Raw genomic sequence first — 19,509 nt, forward strand, 5'->3', positions numbered from 1 at the left:
TTGCCCTGCCCTCTTTCTCTCTTTCTCTCGCTCTCTTTCTCACATACACATTGACCTGTCCGTCACAGTCAGGTTGGCCATCGTCAGCACCGGGTTCTGTCTCTGTGGCCCATTTGACTGTCCATCAAAACTTCCATAAAGTTTTGACCATCTTTGGCAGGCAGACCTCTTTGTAACACCTGCTCTTGCTTGTCACACTGGTGAGCAGGAGAGTGATCAGTGGGCAGTCACACTAATAACAGGTCAGGTCCCACTCAGTTGTCAGCGTTGTGGACAGCGTGTCTGCTGGGTTTTTATTCAAAAACAGCAATATGTTGACATGCTGCGGGGTCAGTTTAGTGACCTGTGAAACCTGTGGCGAAGAATATCTGGTCAGATGGTTACAAAGAACCAGGAATATAGAGATCGTGAAGCTGGTCTGATTGAAATATAATTTTTTACTGTTAACTGTATTAATCAGTAAAATCTGTTCGTGGTTTATGTACACTACTGGAGACAGAATAAGATTGCAAAATGTAATCACTGCACGAAGATATTGTCAAAAAAATTGTTTTTTACCAAAGATGCAAACACTATACAATAGACATGATTTTCTGTAGCTTAATAAGAGAACGTATTTTTACGTAGTCAGTTGTAGCAATATTGCTACAGAAGCAGCGAGTACAACTGCATCAGATAGAAACAAAGGGAAAAGAGCCAACATTCAACATGTGCGTTAAAAGAAGGAGGGTGTTAATATTATATATATATAGGAAGCTTCATGTTTGAAGGCACCTGGAATTGCTTAAGGTTCTTGACAATGTTTCACCTCTCATCTGAAAGGTCACTTGGTGTGACTCTCCAGTAGTCAGATGGTAGGTGGGTATTATTTCTAAGTATAGCAGCTCTAACATGTTTAACTAGCACTTACTGTGCACTTTCAGTGAACTTCTGTGCTTAGTCTCCATCACTTTGTCTTGTTCAACTGATTTAACTCTTAGTTCTTACTTCATGTTTCTTGCTGTGCTGAAGCTTTGGGGTCGTCCCTCAGTTGTAAGTCACTTTGGATAAAAGCATCCGGCAAATGAGAAAATGTTAATGTTGTTTTTGTGTATTTCTGCTGTAAAGATCTGCATATTGCGACTACAGACTGAAATTTCCCAGTTCCTTCACTCCTCAATTCAACATTTTATTTAACAGCTTTAACAACTTTAACAGCGTCTCTATGTTGTGTTATTCTCTGGCCTGGACAACATGGCTCTCCCCAGTTCTGGTCACATGTCCAGGAAATAATAACTGAGGATAGAGCCAACTTTGTTAGAAAGTGTCTGAAACTACGATCTTATCACAGATTCGGTTGGGTTGATGTTAGATCGGTATTGTGCACATCAGGGCTCCGGCGAACGGTTACCTGCAACAGCATGCTAATTATGCAAATGAAGCCCCTGTGCAGTGGGATGTGAAGAGGCTCTTTGTACTACCCCCTCATGAGTGGAGAGATGGGGGTAGGAGGAGGTGTAGGAAGGGGAGGTTGGCTGGGTCAGGGGTAGCAGAGGAGTAGAAAAGACAGGCGTTAGTGGTGAGGGAGCACCAGCCGCTATGACTTGTGTCAGCTGCTCAGTTCCAGTCTGGGAGCGCCGTTGAATCCACTCACATCCCCCCGGCTGCAGCAGGTCAGTACAGACGACTGAAAGAGAGGAGGGGTACGGATGGGATGACAGGTGTGTTGTCTTGAATTTAGTTTTAGACATAAAGGCAGCGTTTTTTTTCATTTTACTCTCAGCTTTACATTTTATTTATTTTAAATTAAACTTTCTTCTTTATCCATAAACTCCTGACCAACTTAAACTTAAACTTTTTATCTGATGTGCTGAATGTACATACAGATATCCCTCTCAGATTACTAATCAGAGGTTTAGGTTTCCAGAAACCAGTTGATTCACAAGCAGATTTTTAATAACATGATTATGACATATCAGATTCAGCTTCCACCAGCGATGTTTCAGTTTACTGGAAACTCTCGCAGTGATCGACCTGGGTCAGGCCCTGTGGGCATGTATAGGTACCAGCTGGCACAGAGCACTGGATTGTTCTATCAACCTTAAGCAAATACAGCCAACTATGAAACATTTCCCCAAACATTTGTTTATACATCGCTCCGCACTTGTCATAACACGACAGCACAGCAGGTTGCAAACTTACCGTAAGAGCGCTGTCACGAAGCGTCGCAGACAATTGAACATTGTGTGAGAAACCTATTGTTAAATGTTTCCCATTCAGGGCCAAGTAGGATGAACTTGTATGGAAATATGCAAAGATGTAGGTGGGAGATATTTTACATTATTTTTTTAGTTTTGATAGATTGTTGTACTGGAGCCAGCTGACAGGGGCCTACTTTGTTTTGTTTTTCTCTTTGGTGTGTTCCTGCAGAAAACTTCCTGTCATTACACCTGTCAGTCTCAGGGATGACAATGAGAAAGTCTTTCTTTGCTTATCACCAAGTAAACCTCTTTAGATTTCTAACACTTTATCCTGCTGCTCTCCAGTGCTGAGACTCGCTCTCTCTCTCTCTCTCTGTCAATTGTGCACTCTATGCTATTCAGCCTCAGGCACTAGTTGGAAAGTGACAAGGAGGATATAAACCCAACAAGCTGCTCCCGACGGGAGGGGGAAGAATGAAAAACACTGAGAGAAAGAATAAGGAAACAAAGGAAGAGAAGAAAAAAAAGAAAGGACGAGAACAACCAAAAGGATTTGCATTGCCAATCCCCCGGGGGTGAAATGTTAGGTTTTTACGTGTTAAGACTTGTTGGGCAACTGACGGTTTTGTGTGAAGTGATTCTTGTGTCGTGGGAAGTGTAAGGTTTCAGTGTTGTGAGAGCTCAAAGGAGAGGAGCTGATTTTTATCTGAAGGTGGAGACATGTTCCCTGTGCCCCCTGGCAACCTCCATCGCCTCCTCCTCTGCTGCCACTGGAGCTTTCAGTTCACAGTGGGGAAGACGACAAGTGGGGTTCTTTAACAGCACATTAACAGCTTCTTTGAAAGGGTTAGTTCGCACAAACCACTAAAAAGGCCTTCTATGGCAGCCATGTTTCACTACGTCCTGCACGGAAAATGCTACTAAAACGATTCATTCCCACATTTCTATTAAATAGTTCCAACGTTTTTATTGTTTCATTCCCACGTTTTGATTCATTTGTTTGCTCATGATAAGTGTTAATATGCAGAGAGACAGCACCGACCAGCCTTTCCCAGAGAGAGCTGACGTGCAAGGTTAATGTCTTTATTCTATCATTCTCACTTTCCAAGAACAAGTCTTAGAGATACTTTGAAATTAAATAAAAACTAATTGTACCCAAGCACACCACTTACAATACAATATTTAACACTGTATTGTGCCTTAGCGCTAGGATGCATGCAACTCAAAATAAGTAAATAGCAAACATATGGAAACACGGTACTGTGTAGTGGTATCGTACCTGCCGTCCTTGACGATTTAACTTTCTCAATTATGGATTTTGCTCTTTTCTGCACAGCAAAAGCACCAGTGCAACATGTGGCCCTGCAGTGAGTCTGTGGTGCAATGAACAAAGTGTTGTATGCTTCCTGCAGCTATATCGCAACCCCACCACATCACTTCAATATGATTCTAAAATAACTTTTTCTCGTTTCTTCACCATGATTTTAGGTTTATTTTTGCAATTTTAGTCTTCACCTTTAGCACTTACATGAACCATCGTTTCATCATCCAAGTGACAAGCCAACAAGGAAATTCTATCTATGTGAACAATGAAAATGATACGTTGGAACAATGACAGAATCAAGTCACTAGACACTAGCCGGCTCTTATTTCAAAGCATTTACAAAAAAGCTCATAATACAGGTGACTTCTGTTGTGCCTGCTCTCTGTATATTGACACTTATCTCGTGTGCACGGATTCATCAAGACGTGAGGATTAATTGTAACTCATGCACACACACTCAATATCACATCCATAAATATCAGTCCCCTAAATATGTCATATTTTTTTCATCAAGATCCATGAGAGAAATCAACAAATAATCTATCAATGCACCAGGACATGAAAAAACAATTCCTCAATCTGCACCTGATCTGGATTCAAGAACACCTTCAGGAGTCTCCAGCAGTAGTTTTCAGTCACTTTGTTTTACTTTGTGAAACTGCAGCTGTTCTGACGTCTTTTATTCTGATTTCTCTGCGGCGTGTGGTGAGCGCCTATAAATGCTGAACAACACTGTAGGTGGTTCGAAAACAGGCCTCAATCAGATAACCTTGGAAGAAGGCAGGGCTATTCAAGTCATGCAACACACACACACAAGGTCGGGTTCCACATGGGTGCAGTCAGCTGCAGATAGGCTAAGTGTGTGTTTAACTAGATGAGAGTGATGTGGAAGGAAGCGATAACCTTGACTGGTTTGCATTGTTCCGGCTAAGACACTAAAGGCATTGTTAAAAAAAATGTTGTTTGTAAAACACACACCTTGCCACATTCCTTGCTGTCAACAGGTCTGTGGGTCGCTGAGATTCTGTGCATACCTCTGCATTGGGTGACACACACACAGACACACACACACACACACACACACACGCACACACACACACGCACACTGTCTGTGTGCGTGTGTGTGTGTGGAGGCGTGTGAAAGCCACCTGTGGCCGCTCTACGGTCCAGCCTCTGTGGAACGTAGAGGGGAGACCCAGGAATAACTTCCAGCGTGGGACAAAACTCAGTGTGCTGCCACTGCCAGGTCCGGCCCCCCGCCGTCACACAATCAACCCCTCGTCGGTACCGACAGCGGTTGCTGCCGTGTTGGCTAAACAATTTGCCGCCTTTCCCTCTCCACCCCTCCATTCTCATTCCTTCCTAATGCTCTGCAAAACCACACACCAAACCTGAAAATAGCAATCAGACGAGATTAGGCTGATACAGATCCTTGTGGGTTTGAAGCTGCCGATGGCTGATATTTTATTCCAGTGGTTACCGCAGATGGCGAGTACAGTGTCAGGGTGGAAAGACACTACAACTGAAGAACCAAGTTGTTCTGTTAAACCTTTGAAACAAGATTCAGACACATCTATACACACACACACACACACACACACACACACACAGTGTGATATCAAAGTCAACAGTAGTCAAGCAGGTGGCATCAGATGAGTTGGAGTGCTGTTGGTCCTCCACTTACAGCTGTTTTTAATGTGCTACAGGGCAACTGTTTGAAATGGATTTTATAGGATTCACGGTTTGAACACACACAAACACACACACACACTCACACCCACACACACTTGGCAGACCAGTGGCTTTGTTTTGAAATGAGGTAACAATATTACTCATTTGGCAAAAGGCAGATGATTTTTATTACGTCGCCTGGTTATAGGAAAGCACCATGTCCACACCCAAGAAGCTGTTAATGTGGTTCTCCTTATTGGTAACTGGATCACCTGGTTTAACATGACATGACATTTTTCTGATTTGTACCGATTTGCTCTTCAGTCCAAATTCCAAAGGAAGATTGAAAGGTAGGGAAAACAAGTTCTTCCTGTCATTTACAGTAAAAGATCTGAAGCAAAAAGTCACACAGCAGCAACAGATTTTTTTTATATCCCAACAATCACATTGTTTGAATATCATGTTATTCTTTTTTCAAATATCTTTTGTCTTCTTGAACAAGTAAAAACTAAGGTTTTTAGTTTTACGTCTATTAAGAATGTTATCTGATTTAATAAATAACTAATTGCATTAAACAATCATTTTGAATATTTCATGTGTAATTTTGCAGACATTTTGTCCAATATTCAGTATCTACATTGGAAAACTATCTATATACTGATATAATGTATATTGAATCCAACCATATTTGCCATCTCTACTTGCATTACGACTGCACTAGTTTGCTAAAATAAAAGTAACAGTAGAAGTAGAAAAAGGAATGGCCTCAATTTATACAGTGATAATGATATATATCATTGTATAGTGAAAGGGTTTATATATAAAGTAAGATGTGGTTGTCTGAGTTTGAATAACTCAAAGAGTGGATCTTGTTACACAAATTAGTGGAAGTTGCTTTCACAGTACAAGTGATATGAGCGATAGATTTATCAGCAGCTGCAGCAGCAAGCTAGTACATCCACTTATGTTAAATATTTTACTTGATTCTACCAATTTGTCACCCTCCTCTACCATTCAGGTAAAACTGGTTTGAATCATTACATCTCTAACCTATTGTTTGTGTAAAATGAATAAATGAATAAACTCGGGGGGGCTTTTCATTATATAAATGAATAAATTCACACTCATTAACACTGGGTTTATACATTTAGAGATCACCCTTAAATCTGCTCGTCTAGTTCTGCTTTGAAACATGTTATTCACATTCAGTGCAACTGGAAGGCAGCAGCACATGTGAGATTGTGATTCTTTGTCATTGTTACGCAATCGGCCCAATGGACGATAACAAAAGGTTATTACCATGTTTAGCATCGAAATTCTGAATCAATACCTGAAAATGTCAAATTTGGGTTTTATTATCAATCTTCAATCTATCTTGTTGATCCTATCTGACTAGGCTGTTATTGGTCACATGACTCACTTGACCAATAGGAAGTGAAATGGACCTTGTTAGTTCTGAGAGACTCAACAGTGTAATCATCTTAATGGCAGAGGTACTGCATGTCAACAATGGTAAATAGTCTGTGTCTATAGCAATTATAAAGCGCTTTTCTAGTCTCAAAGTGCTTTACAGTACGGTTTTTTTCTGCCGTTTACCCATTCATAGACACATTCATTCATCTCTGAGTATGGCACAGCCATCAGGGGCAATTTGGGGAAGACTGGGATCAAACCGCCGACCTTCTGGTTAGAGTACGACCCGCTGATGACTCACAATGTATTCACCTTTATTTATAAGACACATATTATCATAGTGATATTTATACTTTACACAATATTAGTGTCAGATTGCAGTAACAGTTTAAGTTTGAGAGAGTTAAGTTAGGGGGCAACGTCTTAGTAGAACTTAAAGGAACCTTGTGGAGTTTTTGACCACTAGAGGTGCTGTGGAGCTGTTAATAAGCAGATATTTTGAGTGTATTTTAACAGTATCAGCAGGTATGTACCCACATGAAAATGCAGGTGATGACATACACATTGCTGCTGACAGTTTCACTCAGTTCGCCGACTCGTAGTTGGTGGTGGCAGTTTGCCAAGGAGATGTCGTATTGTGCCAGCTAAAACTAAAGCTAAAAGCACAAAGGATAGTGGTAGCTAGCAAACATGGCCCTGATCATGTGAGTCAGGCCTCAAGCAAACAGTAAGGACACAAAGAATGTAAACACAAGTGTTAAGTTATGGTTAAACTTTGCACCTGTAATTCTAAGAAGGTTTTAACTGGAGGTGAACAACACGTTAATTGTGTTGAGCCGTCACACAGAATTAAATCAGTGATAGTGCTCTGGCTGAGCTGTTGTGCCTGTTTGAACACACTTTTGTGTTGCCCCAAGTTTTTTATTTCATCAGTTCCGATGTGGAGAAGATCACCAGCCAGCGACCACAGAGAGGCCGAACTCATTGCATCTCAGGTTGTAGCAAATGACCTGGTCTTTACTGTTTTCCCTTCAAAGCTGCATTTTATTGTGCAGCGTAGAACACACATAAACATGCACCTACACGTGCCCACACGCACATGACTGAGGTTTGGAGCCTTAGACCCTGGCAGACAGGTGGCTTTGTTCAGAATCACAGTGTGCAGGCTGGGAGAGCTGGGTGATGCGGAGTGGTGGGGGGCTCTAATCATTATTATGCTTCCCGCAGAATGGTGGCGCTCCGCTTTTTTTTTTGCCGTGTTCCCGAGTTGGTCGGCACATTCCGCTGGCATTGTTATCCGGCCTGTTTCCTCCGGCCGGCGGCTTTTGTCAGCCTCTCCCCCATTGTCCCGGCTTCCTTTGTTCCCTGGCTCCAACAATGGCTTTTTTTCTGCCTCTTTATATATATGTGCACTTTTTGCCCTTGTGTGTTCTGTTTGTTTTGTTCTGCTGTCTGCTGTGTTTTTCTTTCCTCCTGCTGCAGAGCTGGGAAATAACACACATGCATACGCACACACACACACACGCACGCACGCACGCACGCACGCACATCCCTCACTCTCTCTCCTCTCTCTCCTCTCTCTCCTCTCTCTCCCTCACTGAGATGTTGTCTGCCTCCCTCCTCTATACCCTCCTATTATTTACTGTCAGACACACACACTCACTCATACACACACTCAGACAATTAGCGTCTGTGACTTGAGCTGATGGTAACACAACCAGCAGCTAACCTTTGACCACTGACCTAAAACAGTGGCTCCTAATTGGAAAGACACACTTCAGAAAGCAGAGACTCCAACCCCCTTCTTGTCTGGATGGATCTAGTATAATGTACTTTTTTACTCCAACAACTTTCAATCACATCTGATCTTTCCTTCTTTGATCACAACCATGAATATAAAATCATAGCCGTAATCCCTCTTTCCCAGGTATACAGGGTGTTAATGTGAAACATCTGCAGCTAAACTGCAATAAAAAACAAACAGCAAAGTGGCCGTGATTGTTATGAGTGAAAAAGATCGTTATGTCAAAATACAGCAGCCCAACATTCATGATTTTTGTATTCATTTGAAGAGACAGCAACATTTTATAGCAGTTAAAGAACATTTTACGCTACATGACATCTATGTCATGGTGAACATTTTTGGATCAGATAGGCTACACTCAAAATACAATGAATATTCTAAAATTAATTCAAATATTGTAAAAAATAACTGGTTTGGGTTTTCTACTATGTTACACTAAAATTTTTAATTTAGAAAATGAAATTAAAGCTTTTTAAATACATAACCTCTGCTAAGGAACCCACTGACGTTTGGTGTGGATCTGGATCAGGGGGCAGGTCCAGTCATTTGTTTCCACTTCCTACTTGGTAGCAAGAACAACATTTCTATTCATGGATCTTGATGAAAAAAAACATGATATTTATGAAGTAGGTGTGCAATTTGGTGCAAATCCAAATAAAGTTGCAGCCCCCCCAGCACCCCTACTTCCAGTTTGCTTGGTTAAAGAGTATAGGATTTATTTTGGTGATCACGACTTTTCATCAACTTAAGCTTCACTATTTTTGGTTTGGACTGAAACGTCTCAAAACCTCTGCTCTGGTTTATGACCAAACACCCAAAAACTAATTATATTCCCATCGGCAACATCGCAATCGACATGTTGGAGACCGTGGTTAACATTACACAGTAGCTAACATTTTGCTTGGCATTTAGCTCAAAGCACCGCTGTGCATGACAGTTGTGCGTTGTGTTTGTCTTACAACAGAATGGTTGATCCCAGCCCTCCTGCGCTGCACCTCCTCTCTTGCGGGAATGTCAGCATGGCAGGTGTTGGTGTCAAAGTAGAACAGGAAGAGTTTGGTGAAGGAGGCGGAGTCATTACCATCGTGGAACCCCCAAAAACATCTCCCTCACGCGATTGGTCAGGAAGTCATCCACTGGAGGCCCGCCAACTAACCCCACCGATGTCCCGCTCCCCTTCGGTAAGGACATCAGCAGGACAGAGCAAGAGAAGTTGGTGACAGGCCCATAAGAAATGTGGGGAGCATCCCAGTTTATTATATGTCAAAGAAGTAAACGTGCTTTTCCTGATCCTGCGCTCATGATTTGTCTGTTTGTTTTCTCTGTGTCCTGACAGGAGGGCTCGCCAGGTAAGGAGCTGACTCACAGGCAGAGCCCCATGGGACTCAAGGAGGTCAGGAAGCATGATCGACCAGAAGTGCAATCCAACTTCAAGGAAGGTGTGTCTAAATAACATAAGAATAAGAAAAATATCTCCTGTTTGTGAACATGGTATTTAGAAGATGAATCATGGCTGTGCACATTGAATGTTCAAAAATAGGACTTTTATATTCAAGGAGTATCTCACAGTGTAGTATAAGTACGAGTAAAGTCCAGAGAATTGGCCATGGAGCGTATAGGCAGTTTGCCTTTCACACATGCACAACAATGCGGGAGATCCTCTGCACAGATGCACCTCCTCTGGAGAAAATACGGAGTTCAGTGCATGTCTGAAAGCAGCTATGGTGAAAGTGGTAAACTGTTAGCATGTAGCATGCACTGTCTCTAGCATGGCAGTAAACTCACTGCTGCTTTCAGATATGAACTGAACTCCGGATAATCTCCTGACATTCTCTGGTGAGGCTGTATGAAAGAACGTAAATGTCAGAGTGAGAGACTCTTTCTCCAGAGCTGATATGAAAAAAAAAAAGCATGAGATCCTCCTGAGGATTCACCATGAGAGTGGGGGTCTTGATGATGTTTCAAACAAGTGACAGATGCAAAAATGAAACACATGTAGAAAACACAGAAGAATGTGTCAAGAGAGCTTTTGGTTTTAAGGAATGATGTAGAAGAATGAACACATTATGTCCTACCTGTCCCTGCTGCACCTCCTCTCACCTTGTTGTGAGCGCGTCTGAGCGGAGAATCTCTGTTCATATCTGAATAGAGCTTTAGCCTTGTAGTAATTGTGGACATTATTTCTTTTGGCTTTAATGGAATAACATTGTTATGCAAAAGTAATTGCGGGGTGTCTGAGAGCACTTGAACATCACTTCAACAAAGTCAGACAGGATGATCACGCAGGTTGTAAACAAGTTAAAACATATAAAAAATGAGCTCCAGTTAAAGGAAGACTGTGGAGCCCCGAAGAGATCAATATTTTGAGGATTACTTTTGTGTTCCATCGTAATAGGTTTTGTGTCTGAACACGCCCGAGCCCGAGAGAAAACTTAACGAGCCCGACCCGAACCTGACAGACTTTCAGTTTTTTTTCTCTTTGATTTGATTTCAACGTAGCTCACTTCCATTGGTGAACGGAGGTTGTCGCAGACACTGAGCAGTTTGTGTGTTACAGTGACACTGAGTTTACTTGCTGGTACCCGCTAAGTTACTACAGCTAGGATGCCACAGGTAGTCTGTGTTTTGTATGACCAATAGTTTAATAATCGAGTGTGTTCATCGGCATGAGTCAGTAGACTTGATAACACCCGACCTGAGCCTAATAAGCTGTACATAGAGTAGAGTAGAGTTTGTATTACCTTGCACTCTTAGATATGCACCTATAATGAAATGCAAAAGAGAAACTATTGTGAGGTAACATAAAAGTATTGCAAAAGAACGCAAAACTTATCCTCTTCCAGGGCTCTATAGGGGATTATTCAAATTTGCATATAGTGTCTCTTTTTATCTGATGTTTGATTTGTGATCATTGATCCGTACACATTTCATCAAATCAATTAAAACTGAAGTTGAGGCAGTTGTTTATATTTTAGACAAGAAAGTGTTTGGATCTGAGTACTCACCATTTGAAACCTTTGTATCAGTGCAGCTCCACAGTCTGTGTCCGTCCTGCACCTCTCACCTCATCATTCTCTCTCTTGCTCACACACTGCATATACACTTCCATACACAATTTTCTCACCGGCCAGGCTTTGACGACTCCACATCTGATGGGTTTAAGTGCACTACCTTCTGCTGCTATTCAGCATTAAACAATAAAGTCTGCTGAAAATCGATGTGTAGAAGCGACGATTTTCGAGCGAGGCGAGGATGCTGTTTGGTTCCTCAATGGGTTTCAGGGAATCTGGGTGCTTTTTGTTTTTGTACGATTTTGCTCCGTCCCTCACATGCGGAGGAGAAGGCTGCTCTTCAAGATGCTCCTAAGACTCTGCCTGCCCTCAAGTCTTTCACCATCCTGCACTCCTCGCCTTAATTTTTTCTCAAATTCTCTCTACTCGCTGACCTTGGATTGTTCCTCTGCCCAAATATTGATCCACTCAAACACTCAAAACTTCTCCCAGACACACAAACAACCTCTGCCCTTCGCCACCTCAAATGCCTTCTTCAATCAATGCCATTAGGGAGGCAGAGGAGAACCTGAGACAGAAGTTTGGCGTTGGATTTTATTTGACAGAAAATATTTTTCACACCATCTAATGCAGCCTGTTGTGTCCTGTTAACAGTAATGCCCACCATTGAGAAGCTGCTGAATGCTGACTGGAAGGAGAAGCTTCTGGATAAAAGCACAGTGCGGGCAGGACAGCTGAAAGGTCAGCTTTCAGACACCGTCCGCACCTTTATACCATTTATATACGGTAGAATTATTTCACACACAAGTATCTTTTTTATGTTTAAAATCTGCTATTAACATCATTTGCTTTATTTCAAATGTGATACCTGGCTTTGTGAAATATTGTTTTGCATCATTTTGCTGTTAAAATGATTGTTTTTTGCTGGTGTTCTTTCTAAAATTTGGATACATTGTGACAACATGCGTAGTAACATAACCAAGACGCACGTCTTACCCCCTCCAGGTACCCCCGAGTCTCTGGCAGAGAAGGAGCTCCAGTTGTTGATGATGATCAACCAGCTGAGTGGTCTGAGGGAGCAGCTGCTGGGGGCGCACTCTGAGCAGAGGAACATGGCCGCCCTGCTGCTGGAGAAGCAGCAGCAGCAGATGGAGCTGGCTCGACAGCAGCAGGAACAGGTACCGCTCGCAATCCAGGCATCTGCTGCCAAATATCAACAAGACAAGCCAACATTAAAACAAATGTCTGGGTCCGCACTGACTGTTATCTTGATAACAGTTGTGATTGGACCTTCTGACTAAACAGACCCAGGAACTGAGAGTCCTCTTTGTGCATTGCTGTTTGTGTTTTGACTGCATGTGAAGAAGCGAGAGAATTACGCAAATCAGACACATACAACTGTAAAGTAATCTTTCTTGGTGGAATCAAATTTGCATTGACGTTGACATTATCCGTGGTATTCACAACTGTCAGAAAGGAGAAGTGAGGTGGGAGATTTACTTTAGTCTTCACTTATATGGATGTTCTGCAAAACAAGCGTTTTCCTCTGTGTTTAGTCTCATTCATTCAAACAGCGTTTTAAGGCACTCAATCTGAGATCTTTACAAACACCTTCTGAAGTGCCGATTTTCAGAAACCTTGTGTATACATGTATAACAAAGCGCTTGGGAAACAATGTCATCACAGTTTACCACATACATGGCCATGCACCACAAAACAATAACAATTGCCAATTATTACCGGTTTCTCTAGTTTGGTTAACACTGCTTGGTCTATCAGTTTGCATCTAAATTTATCTTCACTGCACCCCATTACGGGGATTCACTACCTTGCTCAATATTACTCGGACCACATCGTTCTTCTCTGGCATTTGTCGGATCGCTGATGGAGACTTTGTCGTTTGTGTTCTAGCGTTTGTGCTCATTTTTGACGGGAAATGTAGACGGGATATTTTTCAAAAAGGGGGAAATTACCTGCATTCTCATGATATTAAAACCTTACTCTTATAAATTTATAATTAAGAATAAAGCTGTAATATTACCAGATTATAGTCGTCATATATTTTTTCTCGTAAATGATTTACTCTTTTCTCGCAATACTCTCGTGATATTATGATTTTATTCCCAAAATCTCATATTTCTTCAAAAAGTAGGTTCCAAAATTGATGAATGGATTAGTTGCTGTCATTGAAAACATCCAAACTGGCTTCACTTAAATATTATATAATCAAATGTGTACGCAGTGTGGTATGTTGTGGTGTTTCAAGCTGAGATGATGATTGAAGAAGGGACCGTGGCCACTTGTGTCACTGTGCCACTTGCATGCCCTTGTGTGTGAAAATGAACATGTTTTGTGTCTCAGATTGCCAAACAACAACAGCAGCTGATCCAGCAGCAGCACAAGATCAACCTGCTCCAGCAGCAGATCCAGGTCAGCTCCTCTCAAGACACTCACACGTCTCCACACATCACAGCACGAGCAGCAGGCGATAAGGCCTCTACATGAGCTGATCAGAAACCTGAGCTTTTTTGTAAGGTGTGTTTGTCCTGCCCTGTCCCAGCAGGTGAACATGCCCTACGTGATGATCCCGGCTTTCCACACCAGCGCCCAGTCCCTCCAGGTCACCTCTGACCCCCAGATGACCCTGCCATTGCAACCAATCCCCTGCAAGCCAGGTCAGTCATCAAGCTAGCAGAGAGGTGTCATGGTCACCTGTCACGTTTTGATCCAGATATTGGTTGTAATAACAGTTGATGGCTCGATTAAACTGGGAGTTGGAAGAGGACACAACAAGATGATGTAATTCAAAAAGTGCCCATCAAATCACAAATCAACTAAAGCAATGTGGAAAAAGGGAACAGAAATAGAACAGCTCTGTCTCAAGCATTGATTGATTTGAGATAAGTTACAGTTTCCTCATCACACAGACCTGATATTTGTATCTGCCTCAGTTTCAGTTTCTTTTATGGCCGGTTCTTGGGTTAGAGCTGGAATCTGATGTTCCACTCTGCAACTTGGGTGGCTGTGGCTCAGGAGGTAGAGCGGTTCGTCCACTAACCAGAAGAAGGGCAATTTAATCCCAGTCTCCCCCATTCTGAATGCCAAAGTGTCCTTGGGCAAGACACTGAACAGATACTTCACCTTTGTCTGGAAAAGAACAAATGTGGCCAAAACGCCTTAATTTTGATTTAAAGGTGAACTACATGATAACTGTATTCAGCTGAGTACTTGTAGAAGTAATACTCTGCTCGTCCACACTACTCTGGAGTTTTGGATCCACTAAACTGGAGATGGAAACGCTGCTGGTCTCGTTTTAGTTAGAAAACTCAGAGGCTGTGTTTATGTCTGGACGAGCCGACATGTAGACGTTTGGAAACGATGACACTCACAGCCGCTCATTGTTTGGGCCTTTTTGATCACGGCTTCTTACCCTTTGCTGCCTCGTCAGCCTCCTATCACATGACACCCGTCCAGAAGAAAACCACTGGCATTAGCCTTGGCTACCAGTGTAGAATGGTAATATAATTGATTACGAGCATTGCTGACCCTGTTGTCTTTGCCCACAGCTGTTGTGTAGTTAAATGTGCAGAAGATGAGCTTTTATTCGGGCAATCTGGGACAATCCGGAGAATCTGTCCAGCGGCATGCACAAGCCCAAGAGGTGTTCTCATGATATATGTGTTTTCCGCATGTAGCCTGAGAGGATAAGAAGTGCATCCTTATGTGAATCTACTGAATGATTCCTCTAATATACGATTGAGGGCCTGTTTGATTTCTTTCTGGCACAAATCACTACACAATGGTTGATAATAATATCAGACAGGATTTTACAACTCTGGAAATTCATTTTATTTTGATAAGTAATTTGCTTTATTCTATTTGGTCCAAGGCTTCCATACACTGACAACACTGGGGTTTATCAGTTCTTTCATATTGTATTCTTACGTGGCCTGTTATGAAGGGTGAATGAACACGCGACTTAGCTGACAAAGTTGCTGTCACCGTCCATCCGTGCTGGTAAATCCTCGCGCTCGGGTACTTTTCAAGAGAAATTTCAGCATATTTGTACACCTCAACTCAAGGCCTGTATTACAGATAAATGAAAAGGCATAGGTGAGATACAAATGTAGACTTCAGTTGAACAATATGGCAAATAGCACCTTTCATACACTCATGCTTGTACAGTTAGCAGGCTATAGAGGCCACCGCTTAGAGAGCCGCAGCTTTGTGCGGTCTTGCTTTCACGAGTCTTAAAAGCTCTGCTCGTGGGTGACCTTGTCTTCCCTATCTTTTCAAACCAAACTGATACAAAGTCAGTCTTTAAAACATTGTAGGTGGAATTTATGGATAGCCATTCATTTGCGTTCTGTATTTGAAGAAATGTGTGTGCTTCAGGATGTTTTGACGGATGAATGCTGGAGGACTGTGGGGTTGTGTGGAAGAGGCCAGCTGTAGCTAGAAATTTGAAATCCTCTTTTCTCTCCTACACTCTTTAATTTCCTGTTGGTAGTATCTTTTTATTTGCCTGTTCATTTGCATTATACTTTGCAGAGTTTCTGTCTCATTTTAAGAATTATCGTGTGACGATAAAACGTTTTCTAATTCAGAATTTTTTGATGCTTTGACATACAAAGAGTAAGAATATGTAATTGTTTTAAATCTATCTTAACCCAGGCAGCGTGTAATAGAGTCTTGCACAGGTCCATTTATATAAATCCACACTTGCAAAGCTCCACATCGGATGCAACCTGTTACCTGTAATTATCTCTACAACTGCTTTCAAGACATGATCTGAACTGAGGAGAATCTTTAGACTGGAGGGGCTGTATGTGAGAACACCTCAAGTCAGAGGCTCTGGACTTTCTCTGGAGTTTATCCTGCCAGCCCCCTTGTAAAACTAGACAGACACAAAAATGAACAAAACGAAAAGAATACAAATCAGGATGAGAAAGAGGAGGTTTGTTCTTGGAAAAGTATCTGTAAATTGTGGCAGCACCTGAGCTCGTGCAGCTGTTAGTGAGTTTCCTATGCGACGACATGCTTGCAGCTATCAAAAGCTAATACATTGTACTTGCTAGTTCGGTATCTGTAGTAATTTGAGTGGACGTGAAGAGGTCAGAGGTGATGTCACAGGCGTTCGCAACAAAACAAATCCTTACAGCTGACTCACATAAGATGATTTAGATGTTAAATTTAAATTCTCACTTGCTGCCCACTTTTATTTAATTGTATCCGTGCCTGAACCAGTGAATTCATATGAATATAATTTTTACCCCGTTACACAACTGATCCAGTGCAGGAGTCGGATGTGCAGTGCACCACATCTGGGTGACAAGCTTAAACGTGAGCCTCTTTGATGTCGTTGTGTTACCTCACCTTTAGCCATGAATTTCTCCGTCTGTGAGGTATCAAATCTAAAATGCTTCCACACACATTCAGGCCTGAGCTCTTAGTTGTTCAGTATGACTCGCTAATTCCCTCCATGTCGTGTTTGTGAAGGGAACAACAACTGCTTAATTCTACTGAACGGGCGAGTTACGGCCTGTAGGGGTGTGAGTTTGGTTTGGGCAATTAGACGATTTACCCCAGGCCAATAGAAATGTGTCTAAGATTCAAGATTAGGCCATTCTGGTTATGTTTGATGATAGCTTTTCCTTTAATAGTCCCGGCTATTGCTATTTGAAAAAGAAAAACCTAAAAACTGCCAGAAATAAAGTATTGAGCTGAATTTTGAAAAGTCGTTATGATAATCCTGCTGGATCCTAGTGCCGCTTTTGACACCATAGATCCTAAGACTCTGTTCCAGAGACTGGAACAACAGGTAGGGAGAAAGGAACGGCACTAGGCTGGTTTGAGTCATATTTATCAGACTTGTTGTTGCTATCAATAATAACATCTTTACACTCTTATTGTTTTCATCACAACCAGTCAGAGCTGAAACCTGATGGTGCACAACTGTTCCTGGTCACCCCCCCCCGTCTCTCTCTTCTCTCCCCTCTTTTCCACCATTCTCTGCTCTTCTCCCCATTTCTCTCTGCTCACCCCAACCGGTCGAGGCAGATGTCCGCCCACACTGAGTCTGGTTCAAGAGGTTTCTTCTGGTTATTGAGAGAGTTTTTTCTCTCCACAGTCGCCAATGTGCTGCTCATTGTGGGAACTGTTGGGTTTCTCTATGAATTTAAAGGTCTTGACCTTTATGCAAAGGGCCTTGAGATAATGAATATTATGATTTGGAGCTATACAAATAAAATGTTATAATTTTGCAATTTGTTATATTCAGTACATTTAAAAAAGTTTCAGCTTCAACCAGTGACAGTGTTTTCCATACTCATCCTCCACAGCCATGGACTATCCTATGCAGCTGCTACCGAACCCTCACTCCACCCAAGTGAAGAGGAGCAGTTCCTTCCGACAGGTACAACGTCACCACAGAATAACTATGAAGTTTATGTCAGCTATTTAAATGTTCATCTCACTGCATCAAACTATATTCCCAAGTTCAACACAAACACAGTATTTGTAATACATTCACCAATGGAGCAGGAACAGCGGATTATGTGTTCGCTTACTGTTTATGTATGAATGTATGTGTTGCGCTTTGTGTGCAGTTGGTGTAGTTAAAGAAAAGCTCTGCAGATTAAACAGATAATGTAGTGTCTTGGTATGTGGAGGCTGAAAAGCCTTTAGAATACACCACACCCTCTCTCAGAGGTTTAATGTTTGTAGTTTAAGTGTGTGTGAATGGGTTCATCCATGTGTGTGTGTGTGTGTGTAGGTGTGTATTCAGGATGAAGTGTATTTGCATGACTTGTTCTCAAGCAGAGATAGACCAACACAAAGGGGAGAGAGGATGAGGTGAGCATGAAGACAAAAGAACAGAAACGCTACAAAGGTGTGACAGATGCGCTGCGACACGTCAAATCTGCTGTGCATAACCGAATACGTGCACACCCTCGCCTTTTACAGTTACGCCTTAATGTGTGTGAGTGGCCCCACCCTTATTCATCTGCTCTCACTGTGTGTTTAGGAGGCGAGTCAACCATTGAACCTGACCTCCAAGCCAAAGGGGATGGAGCTAGGGAAGACGCCCAGTCCCCAGAGCCTGGAGCTGGGATCCCTGGCACTGCAGGGGGCTTACAGACTCAGGGATCTCCACAGAGAAGTGTCCCACAGTCCACCGCGATCTGCCCTCAGTGAGTTCCATTGAAATGGGAGTGTGTAGTCACGAAGGAGACAAAAAAAGAAAAACATCCTCACATCTACTTTGATTGCAGGGTTTGAGAGGCCACGTTCCTGCTTACACATCATGTTCTTCAAGATACTGTCTCTAATAACTTGTCCCCTACACATGTAGACAGTTGTATCATTGTAACATAAATTATTTAACTCCACAACAGCCGCTAGCAAAGACAACAGGGTCAACAACACTTGTAAATTATTATATTATCATTATACGCTGGTAGCCGAGGCTAATGCCGGTTGTTTTCTTCCGGAAGAGGGTCATGTGATAGGAGGCTGACGATCAGCAAAGGCTACGTCGTGACCAAAAAGACCCAATCAGCAAGCGGTTGTGAGTGTCTACGTCATCGTTTCCAAATATCTCAGTTTCTGCCCGTCCGGACTAAAACGCAGCACCAGAGTTTTCAAACTAAAAGTGTTAATGTGGACACCAGGTGTATCAATAGGAGAGTTGTGTTTTCAAACAAAAACAAACTCTGGGTTTCTCCTCAGTCTTGGTATTATTCAACTGATTCACAATTGTTGGTGGTAAAGCATCAAGAAACTTGCCAACAAAGACAGGGAAGAAAATGATTGTGAGCTTGCAAACATGGATGGAAATGCTAAAAACAATTTCTAATTCTTCTAAAAATTGGCTTTGGAAATTTTTTACGAGGAAGGAAATGAATTCAGGAAGTAAATAAGGTTCTAGGGACATAATGCTGATGGAAACATAACATAGAAAACAGGATATCTATAAAGCCACAATCCGCACATAGCAGCTTTAAATGAAAGGAGTAAAACCTTCTCCGATTCAACCCAAAGCTTCCATACTTGGTGGTGTCTCCCACCTCTTTCCTTTAAAACATGTCATACAGGGCAACAAAA

The 19,509-nt window shown here is 42.1% G+C and overlaps 1 protein-coding gene across 7 annotated transcripts in view; it reads left to right on the top strand.

Annotated features, from left to right (window-relative positions):
* Nucleotides 1-19,509, top strand: part of LOC118104723 (transcription factor SOX-13) — a 45,713-nt gene that overhangs the window by 14,283 nt on the left and 11,921 nt on the right. For 2 of the 7 annotated variants that reach the window (XM_035151808.2, XM_047339324.1), the window contains exons 2-9: nt 9,357-9,573; nt 9,729-9,831; nt 12,058-12,189; nt 12,409-12,581; nt 13,765-13,833; nt 13,964-14,078; nt 17,745-17,818; nt 18,431-18,596. In XM_035151808.2, the coding sequence (XP_035007699.1) occupies nt 9,358-9,573; nt 9,729-9,831; nt 12,058-12,189; nt 12,409-12,581; nt 13,765-13,833; nt 13,964-14,078; nt 17,745-17,818; nt 18,431-18,596 (1,048 nt within the window). In that variant the 5' untranslated portion in view covers nt 9,357. The remainder of the gene's footprint in view (nt 1-9,356; nt 9,574-9,728; nt 9,832-12,057; nt 12,190-12,408; nt 12,582-13,764; nt 13,834-13,963; nt 14,079-17,744; nt 17,819-18,430; nt 18,597-19,509) is intronic. The other 5 variants (XM_035151804.2, XM_035151807.2, XM_047339326.1 and 2 more) reach the window with 3 other exon arrangements.

This window comes from Hippoglossus stenolepis, chromosome 3 (assembly GCF_022539355.2).
Source record: "Hippoglossus stenolepis isolate QCI-W04-F060 chromosome 3, HSTE1.2, whole genome shotgun sequence".
In the NCBI taxonomy this organism is placed as follows: domain Eukaryota; kingdom Metazoa; phylum Chordata; class Actinopteri; order Pleuronectiformes; family Pleuronectidae; genus Hippoglossus; species Hippoglossus stenolepis.